At 39.5% G+C, this 22,042-nt stretch overlaps 1 protein-coding gene across 3 annotated transcripts in view; it reads left to right on the forward strand.

Moving 5' to 3' along the window:
* The window catches only part of XIRP2 (xin actin binding repeat containing 2), a 115,861-nt gene that overhangs the window by 88,516 nt on the left and 5,303 nt on the right, over nt 1–22,042 (forward strand). For all 3 annotated transcript variants that reach the window (XM_088146696.1, XM_088146698.1, XM_088146697.1), the window contains exons 4-7: nt 6,118–6,225; nt 9,155–9,227; nt 10,661–10,794; nt 11,612–20,942. In XM_088146696.1, coding sequence (XP_088002822.1) covers nt 6,118–6,225; nt 9,155–9,227; nt 10,661–10,794; nt 11,612–20,942 — 9,646 coding nt within the window. The remainder of the gene's footprint in view (nt 1–6,117; nt 6,226–9,154; nt 9,228–10,660; nt 10,795–11,611; nt 20,943–22,042) is intronic.

Consider the following 22,042-nt stretch of genomic DNA (forward strand, 5'->3'; position numbering starts at 1 on the left):
TATGCACCTTTATATCTAGAATATTGTCTGCTATCAATGGATTATCTGCTTTACCTCATGATGTTATTTGTAGTTATAATGTAACAATGGAGACCATTTTGCCCACATTAAAATAAAAGTATGCATAAAATTATGGCAGTTCTGCAAAACATACAGCCTATGATAGCAGCTACAGCTAAAACACACAGAAGTAGAAGCAGCTGTAGCTCACACAGTTTATATACTGTGCCATCATTTTTGTTCTCGTTCACATGTTGCGGTAAGCTACAGTGTGGTTTGTTTCTTTTGGCTTGCACTCTGTGCAAAGAAAAGAAAATTATGAACCAAATGCACCTGTTTAAAGCATAAAAACAATTGTTAGCTGCCATTCTATAGCAAACTGTATACTTACTGAAACTATAATTAGGAAAAGACCTAATTTGATACAGTTTATAATTATCTCATAGCAAATGAGAGACAGCAATTCATGACACTATTTCTGACTTCCTAATTTCTACTCCTTTTCAGCTATGATCTGCATCAGAGAATTCTAAATATAAAGGACTAATCTTGAACAGTTCTTAATGTCTATTCTTACCTATGGGACATGCTTAGATTTTCTGTATTTGCTTTCTACTGTTTGCTGTTTTTGTGTGAAAATCCCTTTACAATAGCAGTTCCACAATTACATTTATGAAAAAAGGGCTGTCTAAATAATTTCACTCACTCTTGCTTCTGCTGCTACCCATTTTGTTTGAATTTGATGGATTTTGTTTGTAGCCAATCTGATTGCTTTCTCAATATACATTATTGCCATAATGCTAGGATTATCATATGTGAAGTTTTAAAAAAATATGGACACGCTGAAAGGAATTATTATATCCAACGCATGTGTGTGTGGATGTCTGTGTTTATACATAAATAAAAATTCCCTCACCCCTATGAGTGGTGTGTGTCTTCCTCAATCTCGGGTCCTCTACCAGAGCCCTCGGAGTTTGAGGATTCTGTGCAGTATCTTAGCTGTTCCTAGCACTGCACTCTTTTGGACAGAGAGCTCTGATGTTGTTCCTGGGATCTGTTGGAGCCACTCTCCCAGCTTAGGAGTCACAGCCCCGAGTGCTCCTACCACCACTGGGACCACTTTGGCCTTTGCTTTCCACATCCTCTCTAGTTCCTCCTTCAGGCCCTGGTACTTCTCCAGCTTCTCATGCTCCTTCTCCCTGATGTTGCTGTCACTTGGCACTGCTACATTTATCACCACTGCTGTTTTCTGGTCCTTGTCTAGTACCACGATGTCTGGTTGATTGGACATCAGCTGCTTGTCCCTCTGGATCTGGAAATCCCTCAGGATATTAGCCCTGTTATTCTCCACAACCTTCTGTGGAATCTCCCATCTGGATTTAGGAGGGTCTAGCTCCTATACACGATGCCAGCTACTTGGTTGTGCCATTCAGTGTATGCTGTTCCTGCCTGCATCTTACACCCTGCCACTATGTGTTGGACTATCTCTGAGGCCTCTCTGCACAGTCTGCACCTTGGGTCCTGTCTAGTGTGGTAGACCCTGCTTCTATGGATCTGGTGCTTAGTGCCTGTCCTTGTGCTGCTATGATCAGTGCTGTCTTTTAGTCCAGCCCTTTTCAGCCACTGATAGGATTTCCCAATGTCAGCCACCTCAGCTATCTGTCGATAGTACATCCCATGCAGGGGCTTGTCTTGCCATGGCACTTCCTCTGCTTGAACCTCCTGCCATGCCTGCTGCTGCCTCAGGCATTCTCTTAGCAGCTCATCTTTGGGTGCCACCTTACTGATGTACTCCTGGATGCCCCCAATGCCCTTCTGAGCTGTGCTCATGTACTGGCCCATGTGGTCCTGTAGCTTGGTGGCTATGATGCCTGATAGGACTTCCATGTTGTGGGGAAGCAGGTTATTGGCTGGTGCTGTTCCCTTGTGGGGGGTCTTTCATGATCAGCACTGTCCTTCCTTGGGTTGGCCAGTCTGGGTGGCAGCCTGCTGCTAGCAGCTGGTTCATCTGTGTTGCTAGGCATTCATGCACTGCTGTTAGTTTCTTTAGCCAGTAGGTGTGTATCATGTCTGGGCTAGGTGCTGTCCAGCTCTTCAGGTTCTTGACCCACTGTTAGATGTCTGCTACTGTTATGGTGACTGGTTCTTTTTCTGGGAGATTGCTGTGGTCTGCTTTCAGGTCCTATAGTCACTTTGCACTGGTGTTATGTGTCTTCTCTTTCTCCTGTATGTTCTTCCAGTACTGTTCAGCTTCTGCTGTTGGTGGCTCTGCTGTTACTCTGTTGTTGCACTGCAGTTGGGAGTATACCTTGGATGGTTCTTTGGAGAACAGGGCATTTATCTTCTTGGCTTCTGCTTCTCTAGTGTATCTCCTTAGCTGGGCAGCCAGTGCTGTGAGCCTTTGTTTAGCAGTCTCTAGGGCTTCAGGTGGAGTCAGGCCCGTGCATTTTTTCAGTAGCTGGGTCTCATCCTTAATCTTCACAGCCTTCTGTAGTTCTACCAGTTGACTAACTTCTCTCTGAGTTACCTTGATCTTAGCCTCCAACCTCATTTTCTGGGTGGGTGGGTATGTACTGCTGTTTTCCTTGATCATGTAGCCAAGCATCTCCAGGATTACAGTGGTTGTAGCATATACCAGTTCATTGGTTTGAGTTATGGTGGTAGCAGGGATTGTCATGAGGGCTCTGTTAGTGATCACATAGATAGATTTTCTCCATGATGATTTGTCCCTAACCTGGCCCATCGCCACTGTTACTGAGGCCACCTTGCTGCTTGTCGTCCTCTTCTTCTCTTTCCTTTCACCCTTCCCAGCATTGGAGCTTTCTCCAGAGAGCAAAGTCTTTGTATAATGTCTCTGAAATATGATAATTTGAGTCTGGTCCAACTTTCGCTTCCATAGAGTTTCACAGAGAATATCATTGCCTGCACTATTCTGATCTTCGTAAGTACAGCATCTGAATATCTTTTCCAAGGCCTTCATGGCTGCTTTGCTAAATGCTGTCTGCTGTGTATTTCTTGACTCCTTGTTCCTTTACTGTTAATGGTTGATCCTAAAAGGCAGAAGCTATTCACAATTTTAATTTCTTCATTGTTAATCCTAAGGCCAGCTGTTGTACCTGTTGTCATTAGTCTGGTCTTCTTAAATTTTAGTTCCATTTTTTTTCACTGCGCTCCTTAACTTTTATTACTAGAGCTTGCAGATCCTTTGCATTTTCCTTTGCATTTTTGGTTATGAGAGTAACCCTAGAAATATGGTTGATCCTAACTCTACTTTTGGTTAGGAAGACCCTGAAAACTACTTTATTTAAACAAGATTGGCCCATAATGAGGTTATGAGCACTTTTTATGTTTTATTAATGGATATTATATTTTTCTTTGGTTTTATATTTTGCTGGGTACCATTCAAAGTCTTATTATTAGGGCAGTATACAAAACATTGTAAAACAAATATTTAAGTTCTCTTCCCCTCCAGTATACATTCTGTCTTTTAAATGCTGAAGGGAAACATCCAACTGACCAAAATGCTAGCAACTAGGCTGAAGCAGCATTTGCCACTGTGGGAGCTGCCTTTTCCTAAGCCAGAATCAAAACATTTGTTCAAATAATGTACGAGAGCTAAACATACACATATTATCTGGAATTCAGACTATTTTTAATAGACTTATGCATCTTTTTCAACCTAATAATATGCAGTAAATAATTTCAAGAAGAAAATTGCAAATGAATTGGCTACTTGGTTGTTGCTTATTGTTATAATATTGGATGGTGACTAGCAAGTGTCCCTCTGCCAATAAAAATCATCCATCTGTGAAGTAGGGAGGAAAGTGATATTTGGTGGTTTCCCCTTTCCATCATAACATCCCCTTCTTAAAATCTGTTCCAAAGAGTGTGCCAAGTTTCTAGAGTAGGTTTGGAGGACTTCACTGGGTCTGCTGTGAAGAGGAGGCATGGCTGAAAAATTAACCCTCTCCTACCATTTTAACAAGGAAAGAAATGTTTTAAGCTTGAATGAGTTTTTACATGCATACTTGTATGAGTTTTTACATAGCATGCACATGTAAATGTGTTTTGTTGTGCCAAACTGCTTTATAGCACTGCAGAATCCTTCTCTTGTACACCACAAGGGAGGCCTATCTAGATACACATGAATCCCACCAGTGCTTGAGAAGGGGAGAAGCTTATTTTATCATTTCATCATCCATGAATTATAGAGCTGGAAAGGACAAGGAGATTATCAAATCCAACATTTTGCTGGATGCAGAAAGGCAAGAATGCCACCCAGTATTACTGACAGGTAGCCATCCAGCTGCCACTAAATTTGTGCCAGTTAAGTGCCACTTTTCCAGATGCATTCTGTCACTCCATATATCTAAGCCATGAATTGGGCAGGCAAGTTTATTTTGACTGTCAGAGGGCAAACAAGGTAAGACACTGAAGATATGCATTCGAAGTATTTGCAGAGTTCTAGCAATAGCTGTTTGCAATTTTGGGGAAATAAAATGGCTTTCTTGCAGAAAAGTCTGGGTTCATCTCTAAATAGGTTCTGATCTAAAATCCATGAAAACCCTTGCTCCAGTTTTAGAAAATGTTGATTTAGAAGGAGTTTCTTGCATTTTATATTGGAGGTTTCCATGGACTATTCTTTCCTGGCCCAACACTCTACAGAATTGGTGGGATGAAAACAAAAAAGGAGAACAACAGCTAGTAGTCTAATGTCCATCTGAGCCTAAGAATAAGGCTCAGCCTACTCTTTTTTCCCAGCCTACTCTTGGAATATTTGCTGGAGAGAAGCTGCAATCACTACAGGGCAACTGCAAAAGAAATGAAGGGGCAGGTGAAACCAAGTGACAGGCAGCTGGGCAGGGCCACTGAATTGGCAGGTACACCAGGGAGCGTGCCCTGCTTTTGATGAGGGAGAAGAGAGCAGTGCTACTTGCTCAGGCCCAGGAAGAAACTGGACTCAGCAGGAATAGGCTAAATTCAGAATGTGGAGCGCCTACAACTTTTCCTACCTTCTTTTCAGACAGCCTTTCTTGCTAACTGCAGTTGCTCTGCTGTCTCTTCTTCCTCCTTGCACATACTGTGTATTCCCCATATCTTGCTTCCAACCAAACTGATGATGCCACCTGCAGTATGGACTGTTCAGGATAGGACTGTACTCTTTTCAGAGGATCAGATTCACAGCTTCAGGGAGCATCTGGAGCCAGGAGTGAAAGGAATTTTTGTTTTAGTCTGAAATGTATTAAAATCCCTGCAGAATTTAGGGAGCCATAATGCTCAATTTGTATTGATGGCAAAACTTCACCTACTGCTGGGGTTCATATAATGAATCAAGCAACTACAACTTGTGTTGCATCACTGGAAATGGGCCTGGCAGTGCCTCTTCTGGCAACACAATGCAAAAGACTTCCAGACTAAAACTGTGCAGATAATCCACACACTTTGTTCATGCATTGGCTGTGTTTTCCGGATACACAAGCTCATAATTAACTTAACCATTGTTTGCTGGTTGTTTTGTTTTGCATGATGTACCAAATCACAAACTTACTCAGTCAGGCACAAATTACTGCTTTATCCTAGTATGTTATGCAAACCTAGTGATTTCACCACTTCATAAGCAACCATTTATGAACCACACAATGGCCTAGAGCAATGTGTAAACCCAGCCACTGCAGATGTAATCAACCTGTGTACAGAACTTTCAATGGATCCTCAACTTTGGAAAGTTTACATTTCCTATGTATTCTGTTCACATCTTGGCCAGGACATAGGAGTCTGGCAATTAAATCAATAAAGCTTGCATTAAAACCCAGGTCACTGTGTGTAATGCCCTTTGGTATATATCACATACTACACTACTAGCAAAAGAAAAATTTCAGGTGGTCTGTAATAATGAAACCACAATCTATATCACCCCCCAACCCTTACCCCCATGTATGACTTATTTTATCCTTTCAATTATATTGTTAATTACAATCTATTAGTGTGTGTGTCTCTTTGTGTGTATGCCCCTAAAGAATCATTTTCAAGAAAAACAAAATAAGATGATTTAGGGTTATTGTTTCTTAAAGTTTACTATCAAATTACAAATGGGAAATTATTTTTATTTGTCTACAGAAGGTGACAAGCCAGAGTCAAGCCACGATGTCAAGAAGTAGTACAGAATCCAAAGTAAATGAAGTTACCTCAAAAGGAATGCAGCTGGAAGCATTTCAATCAGAAAAGGTAACTGTAGCATTTAATAAATGTTATGTCACCTGGCAAAAGCACAATGTAGACTCCATTTTTGCCATGATGTTCTTGCTTGTACTTAGGGCAGCCCTTCTGGCTTGACAGCAAACCATGATAATGCCACTGAAGTAATTGAGGTGTTACATGAAACAGTCATCACTTGACAGGGCTCTGGATTTGGGCTGACCTGGAAACTTGAACTTCCTTGGGCACTGTCTCTTCCTCCTGTAAACAAATGAGTGTTGCGCCAAAACTCCATTCTGCATTTTCTTTTACCACTCTTTTTCTGTTTGATGGAAGATAATTTGTCTTTCATTTTTTTCACCAAAATAAAACATTTGGGTTAAATTGCATGGAGAGGGGAAGGGGTCTTCCACTTCCTTTCAGGAGGAGGAGATGTGAGTGTCCTGCAGTTCACTCTACAATCATCTCTCAAGGAGTTTAACAAAACTGTCCTTACAGTTCCAATAAAACCTATGGAAGATACCAGGACAAAACTCCTCCCATAAGGCCTTTTCAGTCCAGGCAGAGTGGGCAGCCAGGTGGTTCGCAGAAGAACAGGAAGGAAGAAAGGAAGGGAGGAAGGATCATCCTCTGCCACTGCACAACAGCAAAGTTGACTCAAAAACACCATTAAATAAATTTTAATATGCCGTGGCAATATTGTAGAAAAACATAGGCCTTTTTTGCTGGAAAACAGCACTTTTCAGAAATGCAGGATAGATTGCAGAATAATATTCAGTGAAGCTCTTCTTTTTTTCTTCCCCTTTCTAACAACGTTTATTTTTCTTCATCTACCTGTATGTCTTTTTGCTTTGGCCCATCCCCTTTGGCCCTCACCCCTATAAATTGAAGCCAAACTTATACATATAAAATGGCAATCATAGTGATTATCCCCTTATTACAATTGCACTGATTAAAAGAATCACTGGTCCAGACTTTGGACCCAAGTGTAAGTGAAAGTATCCTCTGACTAGAAGGCTGCCATATACAATAAATTAAATTATAGTAGTAATAGCAGCTGCTGCAATATATATTTGCAGCATTGCATTTATGGGGCTGTGCTTTCACAAGCACTCCAAGACAGCTCAATCACTGATCTTGCAATCACAGCCACACTAATTAAGGAGTCACAATTCCATGAGGAGCACCCTGACACTTACTCCAAGGAAACAAGAGCTGTACAGAACCTGTTAGCAATTTCATACTGACCATTCTTCTTCAAGCATTTTTTTTTTTTTAGTTTTCCAAGGACTGATTTGTGCAATTTCCTGCATGGTTTCTATATGCTTTCATAATTATTCAAAAGCTTGGTTCTATTCACAATAGAAAATGTAAGGCCTTTTTTTGTTATACTGTACTGACTTCTCCTAGATGTATTTCACTCCCCCCATTTTGCAGGTTTTTTTCTTTCTTTCTTTCTCATTTCCACCTACTCAGATCCTCCTTCCGATCATTCCCTCATTTTCCATGGAGATATAAAATGATCAAAGACGCAGACACATTCTGAATTTCAGGTTTTAACAAATCTTCTTTTTCTTCCCTAGAGGATAGTGAGTGCTGCTTGTAGAAATCAAGGTAGAAATCAAGGTTTTATTGTATCTGACTAGACCTAGATGTCCACTTAAAAAGCAGTAGATTGCTGGAAAGACAGTAGACTGCTTTTCCCAGTTCAAATGCACATAATTAAATTTGGGGCAGGGGGTGAGCAATTAAAAGTGAAAATTGTTGTAATGCAGATCAAGGGAGCATATATGAGAATCGATGCCTAGCCTGGGAGGCAAGAGTGGAAATCTAAGGATACTGGCTTTTGCTGTAACCTGAGAGGCATTTTATATAGGAATTTTGTAGGTATAATTTTGTTATATTGTTTTAATTCTATTTTTAGGTATTGCTAGCCACCCAGAGTCATGTAATTGAGATAGGTGGCCATATAAATGTAATATATAAATAATATTCCTTTTTTTATTTTTTTGTTTGCTTGCTTTTGTTTGTGGAAACTGAGAGCAATTTTGATCTGTAACATTAACAGTGGGCTACGTCTCGGGGCTGCTGTAGTCTCTCAGCACAGCTCACAAACACCAGTAGGAATATAATATCACTGGGCAACATTTTTTCAATATTGCATAGAGAAAGCGAGTTTGCAGTTTCTCAGCAATTCCAGCCAGACTAATATAGGGCAGATCTAGACTTTATGCTCAGCCCATCGCCAGCACCAGCCATCAAACACCTCCTGAGGACAAGAATGGAATACTGCCTTCCTCCCACACCAAATCCACCTCACACCGAATCCATCTCAAGTTCCCATCCATGTTTTCCAGCTTCAGTTCAAAAGTGCTATTTTCCAACCAGACCCCTTTTAAGCTCTGCAGAACAGATGGTCTCTGGCACTTTTCTCCATTCGAGTTGCAGCCCCAGCTCTGATCGGCTGCAGTCCCCGGCCTGCTGCCGCTTCTCCAGCAGCTAGTCACTGCCCTGTGTAGCCATTTTGTCTTGGGCTGCCAGGCTATTGTTATGTTCTCCATATTTGTTTCATAATCTTGCAATGGGCCCAACAGTGAAGCATCCTCACCCCTAGATGCTCATTTGCCATTCAGCTCCAGGAGGCAGGAGAAGAAATGCTTCACTGGGCCCATCCCTTGAGCATTACTGAGTACATCAGCATCAAGGGGGCTTGAGAGGTGGTTAAAAAAAATCATGGAATGTAATTTTCAAAACAGGTACATGCATTTTAATTGAGAGGACTAGGGGTTTGTGAATTTGTGGCAGAACTGGCATTTGATCTACTGTAGAAAGTTCTTGATGGGATATGAACCTTATTATTCATGTCATAAAGCATGCATTTACTTGCGCCTTCTGAGTCACACAAAATGTAGGAGATAAGGTGTTCATTTTTCTTGACACTGACATTTTTTTGGCACAGGTTTCCCATCAGGAGCAAGCTTCCATGGAGGCCAAGAAAGCTTCTACGATCACTCAAAGTATTGATAGAGCAGGTAAGATAATATAATAGATAAGAACGATATAGTTGAGGACTACAAGAAGCCACAAGTAGTTCACACAGCAAACATTCTATTCACATATGCTAGTTGCAAGGCAAAATGGACCCAAAGTTAAACACTGGAAATTTCATCAAATCCTCTGAAGTCAGGACGGATCATACCATGAAGATTGAATGACATTTATATTTACTTCTGCCCATCCATTAGCCTTGTTCTATTGGACATACAGTATACATATATTTTACTGATATGAAGAGCAATGTGTGTAAAGTTACCAATTATAAGTTAAGTGTGCTATGCATAACTGCTATTCTTAGTTGCAATACAGCAATCTCCATAAGGGATATAGGAAATAAAATGGAGGGAGAAGTAAAATACTAAACAGGGAGTTAAGACACAGTTTGAGATTAAGATGACTGTTAGATGAATAAAGACATCAATATAATTCAGCACCTTGGTCTGAACATACATAACTCTAAGCCAGGATTTTAAAATCATTTTATTGTTTGTTAGACAAGCACTGTGAACCGATTTGCACAGAATGCTAAGCCATAATGGGTCAGTTCACACTTCATTGCTAAGCCCAAAAACAAACAAAGCACATGGCTTAGCATTCTGTGTGAATCAGTTTTAAAGATATTGTTTGCCAGACAATCTTCAAAGGAAACACAATAACTTTCATCAGTTTAAGCAAATCCTTTTTTTTTTTTTCCTTTACTGGAACCATTTTTGAAGCAGATATGTGTACTGAACAACTGAGCAGCATTTAATGATAACAGATACTGTTACTGCAATGTTAAACAGAAATTCTATAATATGCAGGTACTATTGTGTCACTCAGAAATCCCAAATTCCCCTCGCATGGAAGACTCTTCTGTGCTATTGGATTACATTCAAATCCTAAGAGCGACAAGGCTAGACTTAGCCTGAAGGTCTATCAAACCTACCCCACATCCTTATAGGAACACAGTTCATTCAACCATGCTGTTATAGATTAATGTGCATAATTATTATAGCCAGGATTTAAACTTCCTCTGCAGGAAGTTTGGTATTAGAATACGACTTTTAATTTTGTTTTGGTATTGCAATGGATTGAACAAATATATTTCAATCAAAGATGCTGCAGAGTTCTGCACAGTCTTTAAAGCAGCACTTCTCTCTCTCTCTCTCTCTCTCTCTCCCCTGAAGAGAGGAAAGGTGGAGACTTTTGAGTTGTGCTTTTTGACCAGCATCTTTTCCATACAGAATGATAAATTATTTTTCAAACAGCAGAATTTTGATCTATCATGGAACACAAGTAGAGGCCTGAGAACACATGGGGATAGGAAAGAAAGCCTAACTTCAGAAGAACGCAAGTCATCTCCAAGGTGACTAAACCTATTTCATTTGACTATCTTATAACCCTCAGTTTTCTTTTCATGTCATAGGAGTTAATGCATCTATGAATGAGGAGATTCCAAAGATTTCTACACAATCTTTGAAACAGCACTTTGAGAAAACAACCCAAGGAAAGACATTTCATTTTGGCCGAGAGAATGGAACTTCTCCAAAGCAGATCAAGGTCAGAGATGGGGCAAGAGGAATTTAAGAAATACTGGATTGTTACCACTCTGATCATAAAGCAAAACTTTGTTTTTGAGTAGCAATAGCAGTAAATTTAAGATAAACATTTTTGATAAATATATTTATATAATAGTTAGAATGCAGTTGTTGACTGTTCTTGTCTCAGTGCAACATAGTAGTGAGACTTGACTAGACAAGCTTCCTTTTGATTTTGGAGGTTCCAAGAATGCTGGGAGGTTAGACAAACCATGGCAGGGTTTGGACTGTTCCCTGAAATCCTCTGTACCTCCTGTCCACTCTCATATTATGTCATTATGACAGTACTGGGGTCCTTGAGCATGATCTTTGGATCCAATGTGCTAGTACACTCTGTCATAGTCTTAAGCATAGTTTACTTATTCCCATCCATAAGTAGACTATTGCTCTTTAAAGTATTTTTTGTTTTGCTAAAATCTTTTCCCTGCTAGTTTACTTTGCGTTTTGTTACTCTCCAGTTCTTATAAAGAAGTGTAAGCCTATGACTGCTACATTTCTTACTATGAGATAAAAGCAGAGAACAATATTATCTAAGAACTGGTATCTGCATATTGTGGTGTAACTTCTCAAACTGCTCTAGTTTCAGATGAATCAGATCATGTATAGTTCATAGAATATGTTAAATCAAGCTGTTGTACCGTATTGAAGGATGTTTTGAAAAAGCTACCTTTGAACTCTTGTTGCTTAGCTCTTTATAGCATTGGGTCAACTATATAGGAGAAATATAAAAGTATCCTCCTGAAAATAAATTTAAAGGTGTATCATTTTCTCTTCTAAAGATTGAAAATGGGTATCAAGAAATGGTGTGGCCTTCTGCAAATGTTCATTCTTCTGCTGAAGCTACTTCTACAAGTAGAGAACAGGGAATGTATATGGCAAGGAAAACAGAGCGCACATCTGCTGCCTCAACTCCAGCATATAACAAGTATGGGAGTACAGAAGAATTTCCTCCTCCACCATCTCCAGATTTACTACAGGTTCCCTCTGAAATGACGGAGTTTTCCCAGTCCCCTGAACCCTCTCTCTCTCCATCAAAACAAGCTCTTCCCAAAGATTTATATTCCAGGCAAAGAAATCTTTATGAATTGAAACGTTTATACAAACATATTCACCCTGAATTGAGAAAGAATTTAGAAAAAGATTACTTCAAGGATGTTTCTGACATAGTTTCTAGCAGCAACACTGAAATGGATAGCTCAGTAGTAAGAGATGTACTTCAGGCTAGACACGTTTTTGAAAACACAGAAAGCAGCCCTCAAAAGAGCATGAGCCCAGAAAGAGAATATTTAGAATGGGATGAAATCCTAAAGGGAGAGGTCCAGTCTATGAGGTGGATCTTTGAAAATCAGCCCCTGGATTCCATAAAAGATGAGTCTCCTGACCAAAACAATGTTAAAAGCATTGCAGGTCGAGAAATAATTGCTGGGGGAGATGTTAAGTATACTACCTGGATGTTTGAAACACAACCCATAGATGCACTGAGTGCAAATTTTTCAGACAACGCAGGAACTGCAGGCCGAATACCAGACCTGGCCCGAGGAGATGTCCGCACAGCCACGTGGATGTTTGAAACCCAGCCATTGGATTCAATGAATAAAATTCACCATGAGCAGGAAGAAGAGTCAAATGAAAGTTCCGTTAAGGAAATCACTGGGGGAGATGTCAAAACAGTGAAATATATGTTTGAAACACAGCACTTGGACAGTCTTGGGCAGCTTTATTCAGTGGATGAAGCTAAGCTGTTGCAACTTAGATCAGAACTAAAGGAGATTAAAGGTGATGTAAAGAGAAGTATAAGGCATTTTGAAACACTACCAACGTATGTTATTAGAAACAATTTAGGCCAAATGTTAGAAATTAAAACTGTCCATAGAGAAGATCTGGAGAAAGGAGATGTCAAAACAGTCCGTTGGATGTTTGAAACTCAACCTCTAGATATTATCAACAAAGATTCCTTGGAAATCAAAGTTGTCCGTGGAATTTCCATGGAGGAAAATGTCAAAGGTGAAGTGAGCAGAGCAAAGTGGTTATTTGAAACCCAGCCTTTAGATACTATTAAAGAGTCTGAGGAACCTGCTGTAGAAAAAGAAATCATTCTGGGCACTGATGTATGCAGAAAATGTTGGCTGTTTGAGACTCAGCCTCTTGATACCTTAAAAGAAAAAGAAGATACAAATGTTTTGCCTACTATAGAAGTAATCGGAGGGGATGTAAACACTACTAAACACTTATTTGAAACATTGCCAATGGATATGTTAACAGACAGCCCAGATGTTGAAAAGCTTCAAAAAGTGGCTGCAGATGAGGAAGAGAAAGGCGATGTGAGGCATCAGAAATGGATTTTTGAGACTAAACCTCTTGAACAGATTAGAGATGGAAGAAAAGAATTCATAAGAACTGTGAAACTGGAGGAAATTGACAAGGGAGATGTGAGCAGCTGTAAGCGTGCATTTGAAACATGCTGGTTAAGCAAACATAATAATGCAAATAAAATCCATGTTGAAGGTGTAACAAGAGGTGCGGTAAAATTGAATAAAGACATTTTTGAAACTACCCCATTATACGCTATCCAGGATAATCTTGGGAAATATCATAAAGTTAAAACAATTCGTCAAGAAGAGGTGATACAAGGAGATGTCAGACACTGCAGGTGGCTTTTTGAAACAAGGCCTATTGACCAGTTTGATGAGAGTATCGAAAAAATTGAGATTATCAAAGGGATATCTTCCAAAGAAATACAATCAGGTGATGTGGAAACAGCAAAATGGCTGTTTGAAACTCAGCCTCTTGACTCCATTAAATATTTTAGCAATGTGGAAGAGGAAGAAAGCAAACAACAGATGGAGGCAATGGAAGTGATCAAAGGGGATGTAAGAATGTGCAAGTGGTTATTTGAAACTCAGCCAATGGAATCTCTGTATGAGAAAGAGACAACAGTAACAAACACTGAGGATATACAGAGAGGAGATGTGAAAACATGTACCTTGCTATTTGAAACACAATCTCTTGATGCAATCGGGGTAGAATCAGAAACAGCTAAGCTACACACAGTTGAGCAAGAGGACATTCAAGGCAGTGATGTCCGCACAGCATGTTTCCTTTTTGAGACTGAAAAGCTAGAAAACATACAAGGAGAAGAGGACAAAGAACTCAAGCGGATTGTGGAAATTGATATCCAGCCTGGAGATGTCTCTACCATGACATATAAATTTGAGACCCAACCATTAGACGCACTCAGTATCAGCTCAGAAGAGGTTCTGGACAAAATTAAAACCATACAAAGTGAAGATATACAAAAAGGAAATGTTTTGCGTTGCTGTTGGCTTTTTGAAAATCGGTCCCTAGATGAAATTTCAGAGTACAAAGGAGAAAGGACCTCTGTCCAAACTATTGCAGATGTACAAGATGGACATGTCAAAAATGGTTGCTTTATCTTTGAAACATTTTCTCTGGACCAGATTAAAGATGAAACTTCAGTGGATGCAGAGATCAAGAAAACCATAAACAATGAAGAAATAACAAAGGGGGATGTGAAAAGCTACAAAATGCTTTTCGAGACCCAGCCACTTTATGCAATTCAGGACAAAGAAGGATATTATCACGAGGTAACTACAGTTAAGAAGGAAGAAGTGATTCATGGAGATGTACGTGGGACCCGGTGGCTGTTTGAAACTAAGCCTTTAGGATCAATAAACACATCTGATAATGTGTATGTTATAAAATCAGTCACCCAGGAAGATATCCAGAAAGGCAATGTTAGCTCAGTTAGATACCGATTTGAAACACAATCACTGGACACTATTTCAGATGAGGAGAAGTTCATTGTTCCCACAGTTAACATTGTCCAGGGTGGCAACGTGAAAGCCAACAAGAAATTATTTGAATCTGAAGAAACCCATGGAGACAAGTATGTAAGGACGGTGAATGTCAGTGAAATACAACAAGGTGATGTTAAAACATGTACTTGGCTATTTGAAACACACACTATTGATGAAATTAGAGGGGAAGGTTCCGAATATAAAGATATCCGGACAGTAACAAGGGAAGAAGTGCAAGAGGGTGATGTTCAGCATGCAGTATGGCTCTTTGAAAACCAGCCTCTAGATTCTATTAAAGAAAATGATCAGAACGATACAAAAGTAGATAAGGAGGAAATTCCACAGGCTGATGTGAAAACCACAACATGGCTTTTTGAAACAACACCTTTCCATGAATTTAATGAAAGTAAAATTGAAAAGGAAGAAATTATAGGAAAAAGTGTGAAAGAAACTTTAAAGGAACTTTATTCACAGAAAGTTGTAGAATCTCATGGAATTATCTTGGAGGCAGATGAAATCGGAGATGTCCGAATGGCAAAATACAAGTTGATGAATCAGGAAGCTCCTGAAGTACAAAGAGAAGAGATTATTAAAGGAGATCTAGCCAACATCATGATAAACCTGCTGTCCAAACCAAGTACTCTGGAAAGAGAAGCTAAAGTAAATGAAGATGAAAAGGGCAATGTAAATCTGACCAAAAAACAACTGCTGAATAGTTCAACAGCTGTGCATGTTGAAAAAGAAGAGGTTGTGAGAGGTGATATACAGCAAGCCATTAAAAATCTGTTTAATAAGGATGGTTCTGTAAAACATGGGATTTTAATTCAGGAAAGTGAAAGGGGCAATATTAATATGACAATCTATTCTCTCTTCCACAAAAAAGAAAGCAATAAAGTTGAACAAGATGAAGTTATAGGTGGTGATGTGAAGCGTACAATTCACAGTCTTCTCTCTTCTGTAATGAATCATGAAATATCAGAAAGACCTAAAATAGATGATTCAGAAAGAGGCAATGTTCAGTTTTTTACAACTTGCATAGAATCTGGAGCTTTGGACTATTTGAAATCACTCCAGTCAGAGACAAATGAAATATTTGCAAGAAAAAATCAAGATGAGGAAGAGGAAATAATTGGTGGAGATGTTGAAGGTACTAAACTATTACTTAAGAAAAAGAAGTCTCAAATACAGCGGACAGTTAACGAAGTTGACATAATTCCTGGAGATATCTCTAATGCAGTTAAATTCTTTACAACCGAGCCAGAAAATACATCTTGTCATGCATACAAAGAAGAAATTATAAAGGGTGATTTGAAGACAACTTTAAATTCCCTAAGTCAAGCTATAAATCAGACCACAGTTGCAGAGAAGGAAGAAATTACGAAAGCTGACATCCATGCTATTTTGAAGTCTCTTCAAGAATCAGTTTATCAACCAAGAGAAACAGTAAAAGCAGAGGTCATTCCTGGTGATATTAAACAGGCCATTGAATCTCTGGAGAAAGCAATACAAACAAAAAATGAAGTCTTGAGAGAAGAGGTTGTCCAAAATGACCTTGAATCCACACTAAGACCTTTAAAAGCAGTGCAACAATCTTTCAAGGAAACAGACAAAGAAGAAATAGTCAGAAGCAGTACTCAAACTGCTGTAGAGAGCTTGCTGGATGCCTCTGCAGAAACAAAAACAATGCAATACCAAAGATTCACAGAAGCAGAGATGAAACAAAGTAATGAAATGCCGCTGAAGCCATCTCAACAATTAGTCCAGAACAAAGCCAATCCAGCTGAACACTTACAAAACAATATTACATTTCCTCAGAAGGAAATTATGTCCCAAAAGAAGCGTTTTCTCACAGAAGATGCCAAAGCAATGCATCCAGATCAGAGATGGAACACCAAGACTCATGAGATGGATGAGAAAAATAAGAAGGCCTTTTCCAAATCTCAGTACAAAGTCACTGAAAAAGCAGACAGGTCTGTGGATAAAGTCACAGCAAAGAGACATACCGATCAGTATGTGATTGATCAATCTGCTTTTTGTAATAATGTGGAGAAGAATGAAAGAACAGAGGAATCAGAGGCAAGCAGAATATTGAAAAAAGACCATTCAACCAATGTCATACAGACTGCAAAACAAATGACAGGAAAGAAACAAAACATCTTTCATGAATATAAAGATGGAAAATATTTTGACATGAGTAGTCAGAGTGAGATGAAAGCAAAATCAGTCCAGCCAACATGTGATCACCATAGCTCCAATTACAGAGGGACAGAACAACTGATCAACAGGTCAACTGGCATGATTTCCAAAGCAGCTGGTCATTTTGAAACAAAAGAGGTGCAACAAGATAGAAAACAATCTCAGCATTCAAAGGAGGTTTGCAGAAGGAAGAAAAATAATGTTATGGCAAGCCAAGCTGAGGTTTCCATGGCATCAGAGCAGAATGTAAAAAACAGTCAAAAAGTCAGAGTCACACAGGAAATGCACAGGCAATTTAAAGAAGCTGAAAGGAAGCAAAAGTGTAATGAGAAATCCATGTTGAAGTTCACAGGAAAGTCTAAAGTTGAAGGTGCTCGTGAAGATTTTAGGATTCAAGTGAAAAATCCTGTGAATCCATACAAGAATCCTAAAGGCTCAGATAGGTCAGAAATTGATTCTCCACCTCCTCCTCCACCTCCTCCTCCTCCTCCACCTCCACTTCCACTTTCATTTACTTCATCTGAAGCTGACTTTCCTCTGCCACCACCACCCCCTCATTTATTGATGGCTTGTGACAGACAGAGATTTCCTTCACCACCACCACCACCATCACCACCAAATGAAGAAGTTAAAACAGAGTATGAGAATTTTCCTCCTCCGCCACCCTCTGTAGAAGAGAAATATGAAACTGAATTGGCATCTCATCGGCCTCCCCCACCTCTCCCTCAGCCGAAAGAACATTTCTTCAAAAGCCTAGACAAAACACTGAAACAGCCAATTCAATCTCAGAGCAGGATCCCATACAACACAAAACATCTTCAGACAGAACTTATAAAAGAATTAGAAGCAAACCAGTGCAAAACATCTAGAAAAATGCAACCAAGGATCATTCAGATGCACAAAGAGCTTGATAGCACAAATACAGTGGAAGAAAGGGCAGAAAGCTCAATGTTAAGGAACACTGTCAGTCATGAAAGAAAAGAGAAAAAAGTTTGCACAAAAACTGAAGACATTAAAAGGCCTTCATCAGTTATGGAAACAATCAAGCTGGAAGTATCACCAATGAATAAGACATTTCCACTTATCAGGTCTCCTTCTCTTCCACCAGAGGCAACACAAACATCACCTAAACCTTACGTACAGAAATTTAAAACTCCTTTAATGATTGCAGAAGAAAAATACAGACTGCAAAAGGAACAGATGGAACAAAAGCAAGCCAAGGATGTTTGTCAACTACATGTGAGAAGGAACAGTGAAACCTGGGGAAGATTAGCTCAGGCAGAGTCAGAAGACGGCCTGCCGGTGCCAGAGTCATATAAACAGGATCAAACTGCTCTGCAAGGTCCGTCGCTCTCTGCAGCTCCAGCTGTACCTACTGAGCCTGAATGTCAGAGGAAGCCTCAAGTCATCAGTTCAGAAGGTGATGACCTACAGACCTTGCCAAAACAATCCACAGCTGAACAGTCTCAAAATGTTTTAAAGCAGTCAGCAGAAGAACACATCAGGAAAAAGGCAGCCCATGAATCACAATATCTTACAAAACATGGCATATCTTCTCAAAAAATACAGACCCACAAAGAACATGCAATGAGCAAGAAAGAGCAGCATCAAAATGAGGAGCATTTGCATGTGTCAAATAATAAAACTGTATCCCCTTCTTTCAAAGTTAGAACCATCCAGGTTCCTATTTTTGATCATACTTTACATAAAGGCCACAAGGATTCCGTGATTCATCACAAGCAAGAAGGAACAAGTGTCCATGATGTTCTTAAGCAACAAGTTCAAGAAAAACAGAAAGAAAACATAAGCAAGAAAAATGTTGCAGGTAATCGTGTGAAAGTTGATGGAAAAATCCACATGGAAAAAACACATTTTAAGTACGCAGAAGGCAGACAAGAAGTAAGGGACAAAGAATCCAGTGAAGTGAAACAGAGATTAGTTCAAAGAAAGGAAACAGAGAAAGACAAACTGAAACAAGAAAAAAATGCTTTGGCTATGGAAGGAAAGCAAGGCCAGGTAATTGCTTGCCTTAGAGAAGAGAAAGGAATAATTCAAAGAAAAGAACAAGAGGCTAGCAGTAAATCAGAAAAAATGGTTAAGCAAAAAATAATTGATATACACAACAAATTTCAGACTTCTCATTCTGAACCAGAACCAACTTTTGTTTTGGAGACAAACATTCAGAATAAAAACCTGTCTCAGGAAAAAAATAATCTACAAGGACAGGGTGAATATGCCTGGGAAATTACCACAGAACAGAAAAGAAGCCCTCTTAAGACACCAGAGCCAAAAAAAGATCCTGTACAGAAAAAAATGCTACCATCTAGTTCACCAGGAGGATTGCTGCAGAAAAGTGAGAAAAACTCAGTAGACATATTAGAGTTGTTGAGGAAACGGGAGGAGATACAACAGCTGTTGTCCAGAATGAAAGAATTTGAAATGGAGCCAAGTAAAAATGGAATGAAAACATTTCAGATGTTCTTAAATGTTATTCCAGAATGGCTGGTAGCACAAGAAAAGAAGCAAGGCTTAAGTTACATTGCACAGGAAGACAATATTGAAAAGATGAGAGAAGAATTGTTGGTTATTAAAGATCAAGCTGCCAAAATACTTCGCTCATGTGAAGATGCAATCCAAACAGCCATGATTTCAACAAATTCCCTGAAATGTAAAAAAGATGTTCATAGCACTGGAGGATCACCACAGAAAATAGCTAAAGTGACAATTGGCTCCAGCAGAAAAGATTCACAGAAGACTAAAGAAATGTCCAAAGACACCATGGGACACCAAGAAATAAAGCAGCAAGTCAGTGCGCACAGATTTTCAGAAATCAGAACTTCTTCACCATCTCTAAGAATGCGAGCACCCTCACCTACTTACATTACAATTGAATCTAGACGTACTGAATCCCCTCTTAGGGATTTCTTGTCTCCAGTCCAAAGAGAAAGCACTCCAGTTCCACCATCACCTCCACCAAGATCTACTACACCAACTTCTAAGATGCAACAGTCATCTGCCCGTTCTGAGCAACTTGCAAAACTTAAAGACACTACAGTAAAACTATCTCAAGGGGTAACCCCCAATAGATCAGTAACTCCAATTCCTATTGTGGAGAAAAGGTCAGAGATTGTTAAATCTCCTGCAACCCTCCGTCGACAAATCAAGATTGAAACACGTCAACCTGATTTTTGCAAAGCACCATTTACAAATGACACACAGGTAACTGCAGAGGCAGTGACAAAAGTCAAAGAAACTCATGAAGAATCCCAAATAAATCAAATGTACCTATCTCAAAAGGGTGGGAATGTTTCAGAAGAAGAGTCCCATGGACAAAATGTAGGCTCTATTTCCATTACACAATGCTTTGATGTTCCTAAGGCTGGTCCTAAAGGGCTTGGGCATAGGTATGAAGCATCTGACCAGGTGATTCACATAAGAAAGGAGCCAGCCATACCTGAAAAATTGGGCACTGACTATGGGGATAAAACAAATACAATGTTACAAACTTTCAACGATCAGGCATTAAGTGAGGGGAAATCCAAGAACAAGTATGTTGAAAATGGTATAATTAGTGACAAATCAAAGGAAGTAAGACGTAGGTCGAGAAAGGACAGACTTAGCCAAACTTCCCAAGAGCAAGAAAGCAGAAAAGATCATTTCCAAAAATCTCCAGGAAAGCATCAAAGAGAACCGAAGGAAACTAAATCGAACAAGCAAAAGCAATGTGTCGTTAAAGAGCACTCCTGTGAACCCAGGGTGTGCTTTGATGCAAAGTCCCCCGTGGAATGCTCATATGGCATTGATTCTTTTGAGGACATGGTCATTGAATCTAGAACGACGACCTCCACTGCACAGAGCGCAGATGGAACGCAGTCAGGATTTGGCTTCAAACGGGCCCCTCCAACATATGAAGATGTAATCTCAGGGCACATCTTAGATATTTCTGCTCCCGATTCACCAGAAGACCTTTTAAGGAATTTTCAGAAGACGTGGCAGGAAAGTGAGAGAGTGTTTAAAAGCCTTGGCTACACCATGTCAGAAGCTACTGAAGCAGAAGTGAGAAGTAGTTTCCGTGAGGAAGCAGAGTTTATCAGTGGTAAATGAGCATGCAGTGTGTGAAGAAAGCTTTCAGTGTATGCACCACAGCAATAAAACGTTTCGTACAGCTGAAATGTGATTGGGAGGAGAAAGTAACATAATTCCAGCTAACGTTTCTTGACTTCCCCTTCTCTCTCTCCTCTCTCCCAGTAATCTTTATTCCCTTTCTAAAAGCATGTGCTTACTATATGTGCTGAGCATGTGGCTAACCAATACTGAGGGTTTGAGGTTTTGTCTCCCAAGGTAAAAACTATATTTCAATTCTGCTCATAAAATCATTTTCCTGAATTTTAAGCAAAACAATTAACATTTTACAAAATATGTTTTATGGCAATTTTGTTGTTTGGTTCAGGTTAAAAACATGCACTGCTGAGTGTTGTTGTTGTTGTTATAGAAGTGCATGAGGCCCTTTAGGTAAGTGCAGTGGATTTTTAAACAGTGTCATTTTATGTAATACTTACTAATTTCACAGGGGAAGATCACTTCTTATAGCATGGGACCTTTTAAACTGGGGCATGGGGTGTGTGGCAACTGAAACAATTGTTCCAGGCTCTGCATATAGGGAATGGGGTGCAATCCAAAGTGTAATTTACTATTTAAAATTAATAATATGTATTGGGCAGGTACAATATTTTACTCACATGCTGAAGACCAAAGGACAGTTTGAAGTTGTTCTGAGGGCACTCAGGACAGTGAAAATAATTAAGAAAATAATTAAATTATAGAGGTAACAGAAGAGATACTTGTAGGAATGTTTAAATTTCTGAACACTATGGTCAAATCTAATCATGTATAGGTAGATCTCGCTTAGCGACCACACTTGGGACCAGCAACTTGATTGGTAAGCAATATGGTTGCCAAGCAGAAAATCACATGACCATGACAAGCTTATGACCTTACTTCCACTTTGGTTGTTAAGTGAAGTGACATGATCGCTAAGCAAAAAATCACATGATTGAGATTTACGATTTTACTTCCTCCTTCTGTATTAACTCTGCTTGTTGCAAGCTGGTTGCGAAGCACACAAATAGTGATCACATGACTGTGGGATGGTCATAAATGTGAGGATTGATCACAAAGTTATTTTTTAGCACCTTT

The sequence above is a fragment of the Python bivittatus genome, unplaced genomic scaffold (genome assembly GCF_059951505.1).
Source record: "Python bivittatus isolate LINGU-HERP-01145 unplaced genomic scaffold, Pbiv_v1 ctg000480_np1212, whole genome shotgun sequence".
Classification (NCBI taxonomy): Eukaryota; Metazoa; Chordata; class Lepidosauria; order Squamata; family Pythonidae; genus Python; species Python bivittatus.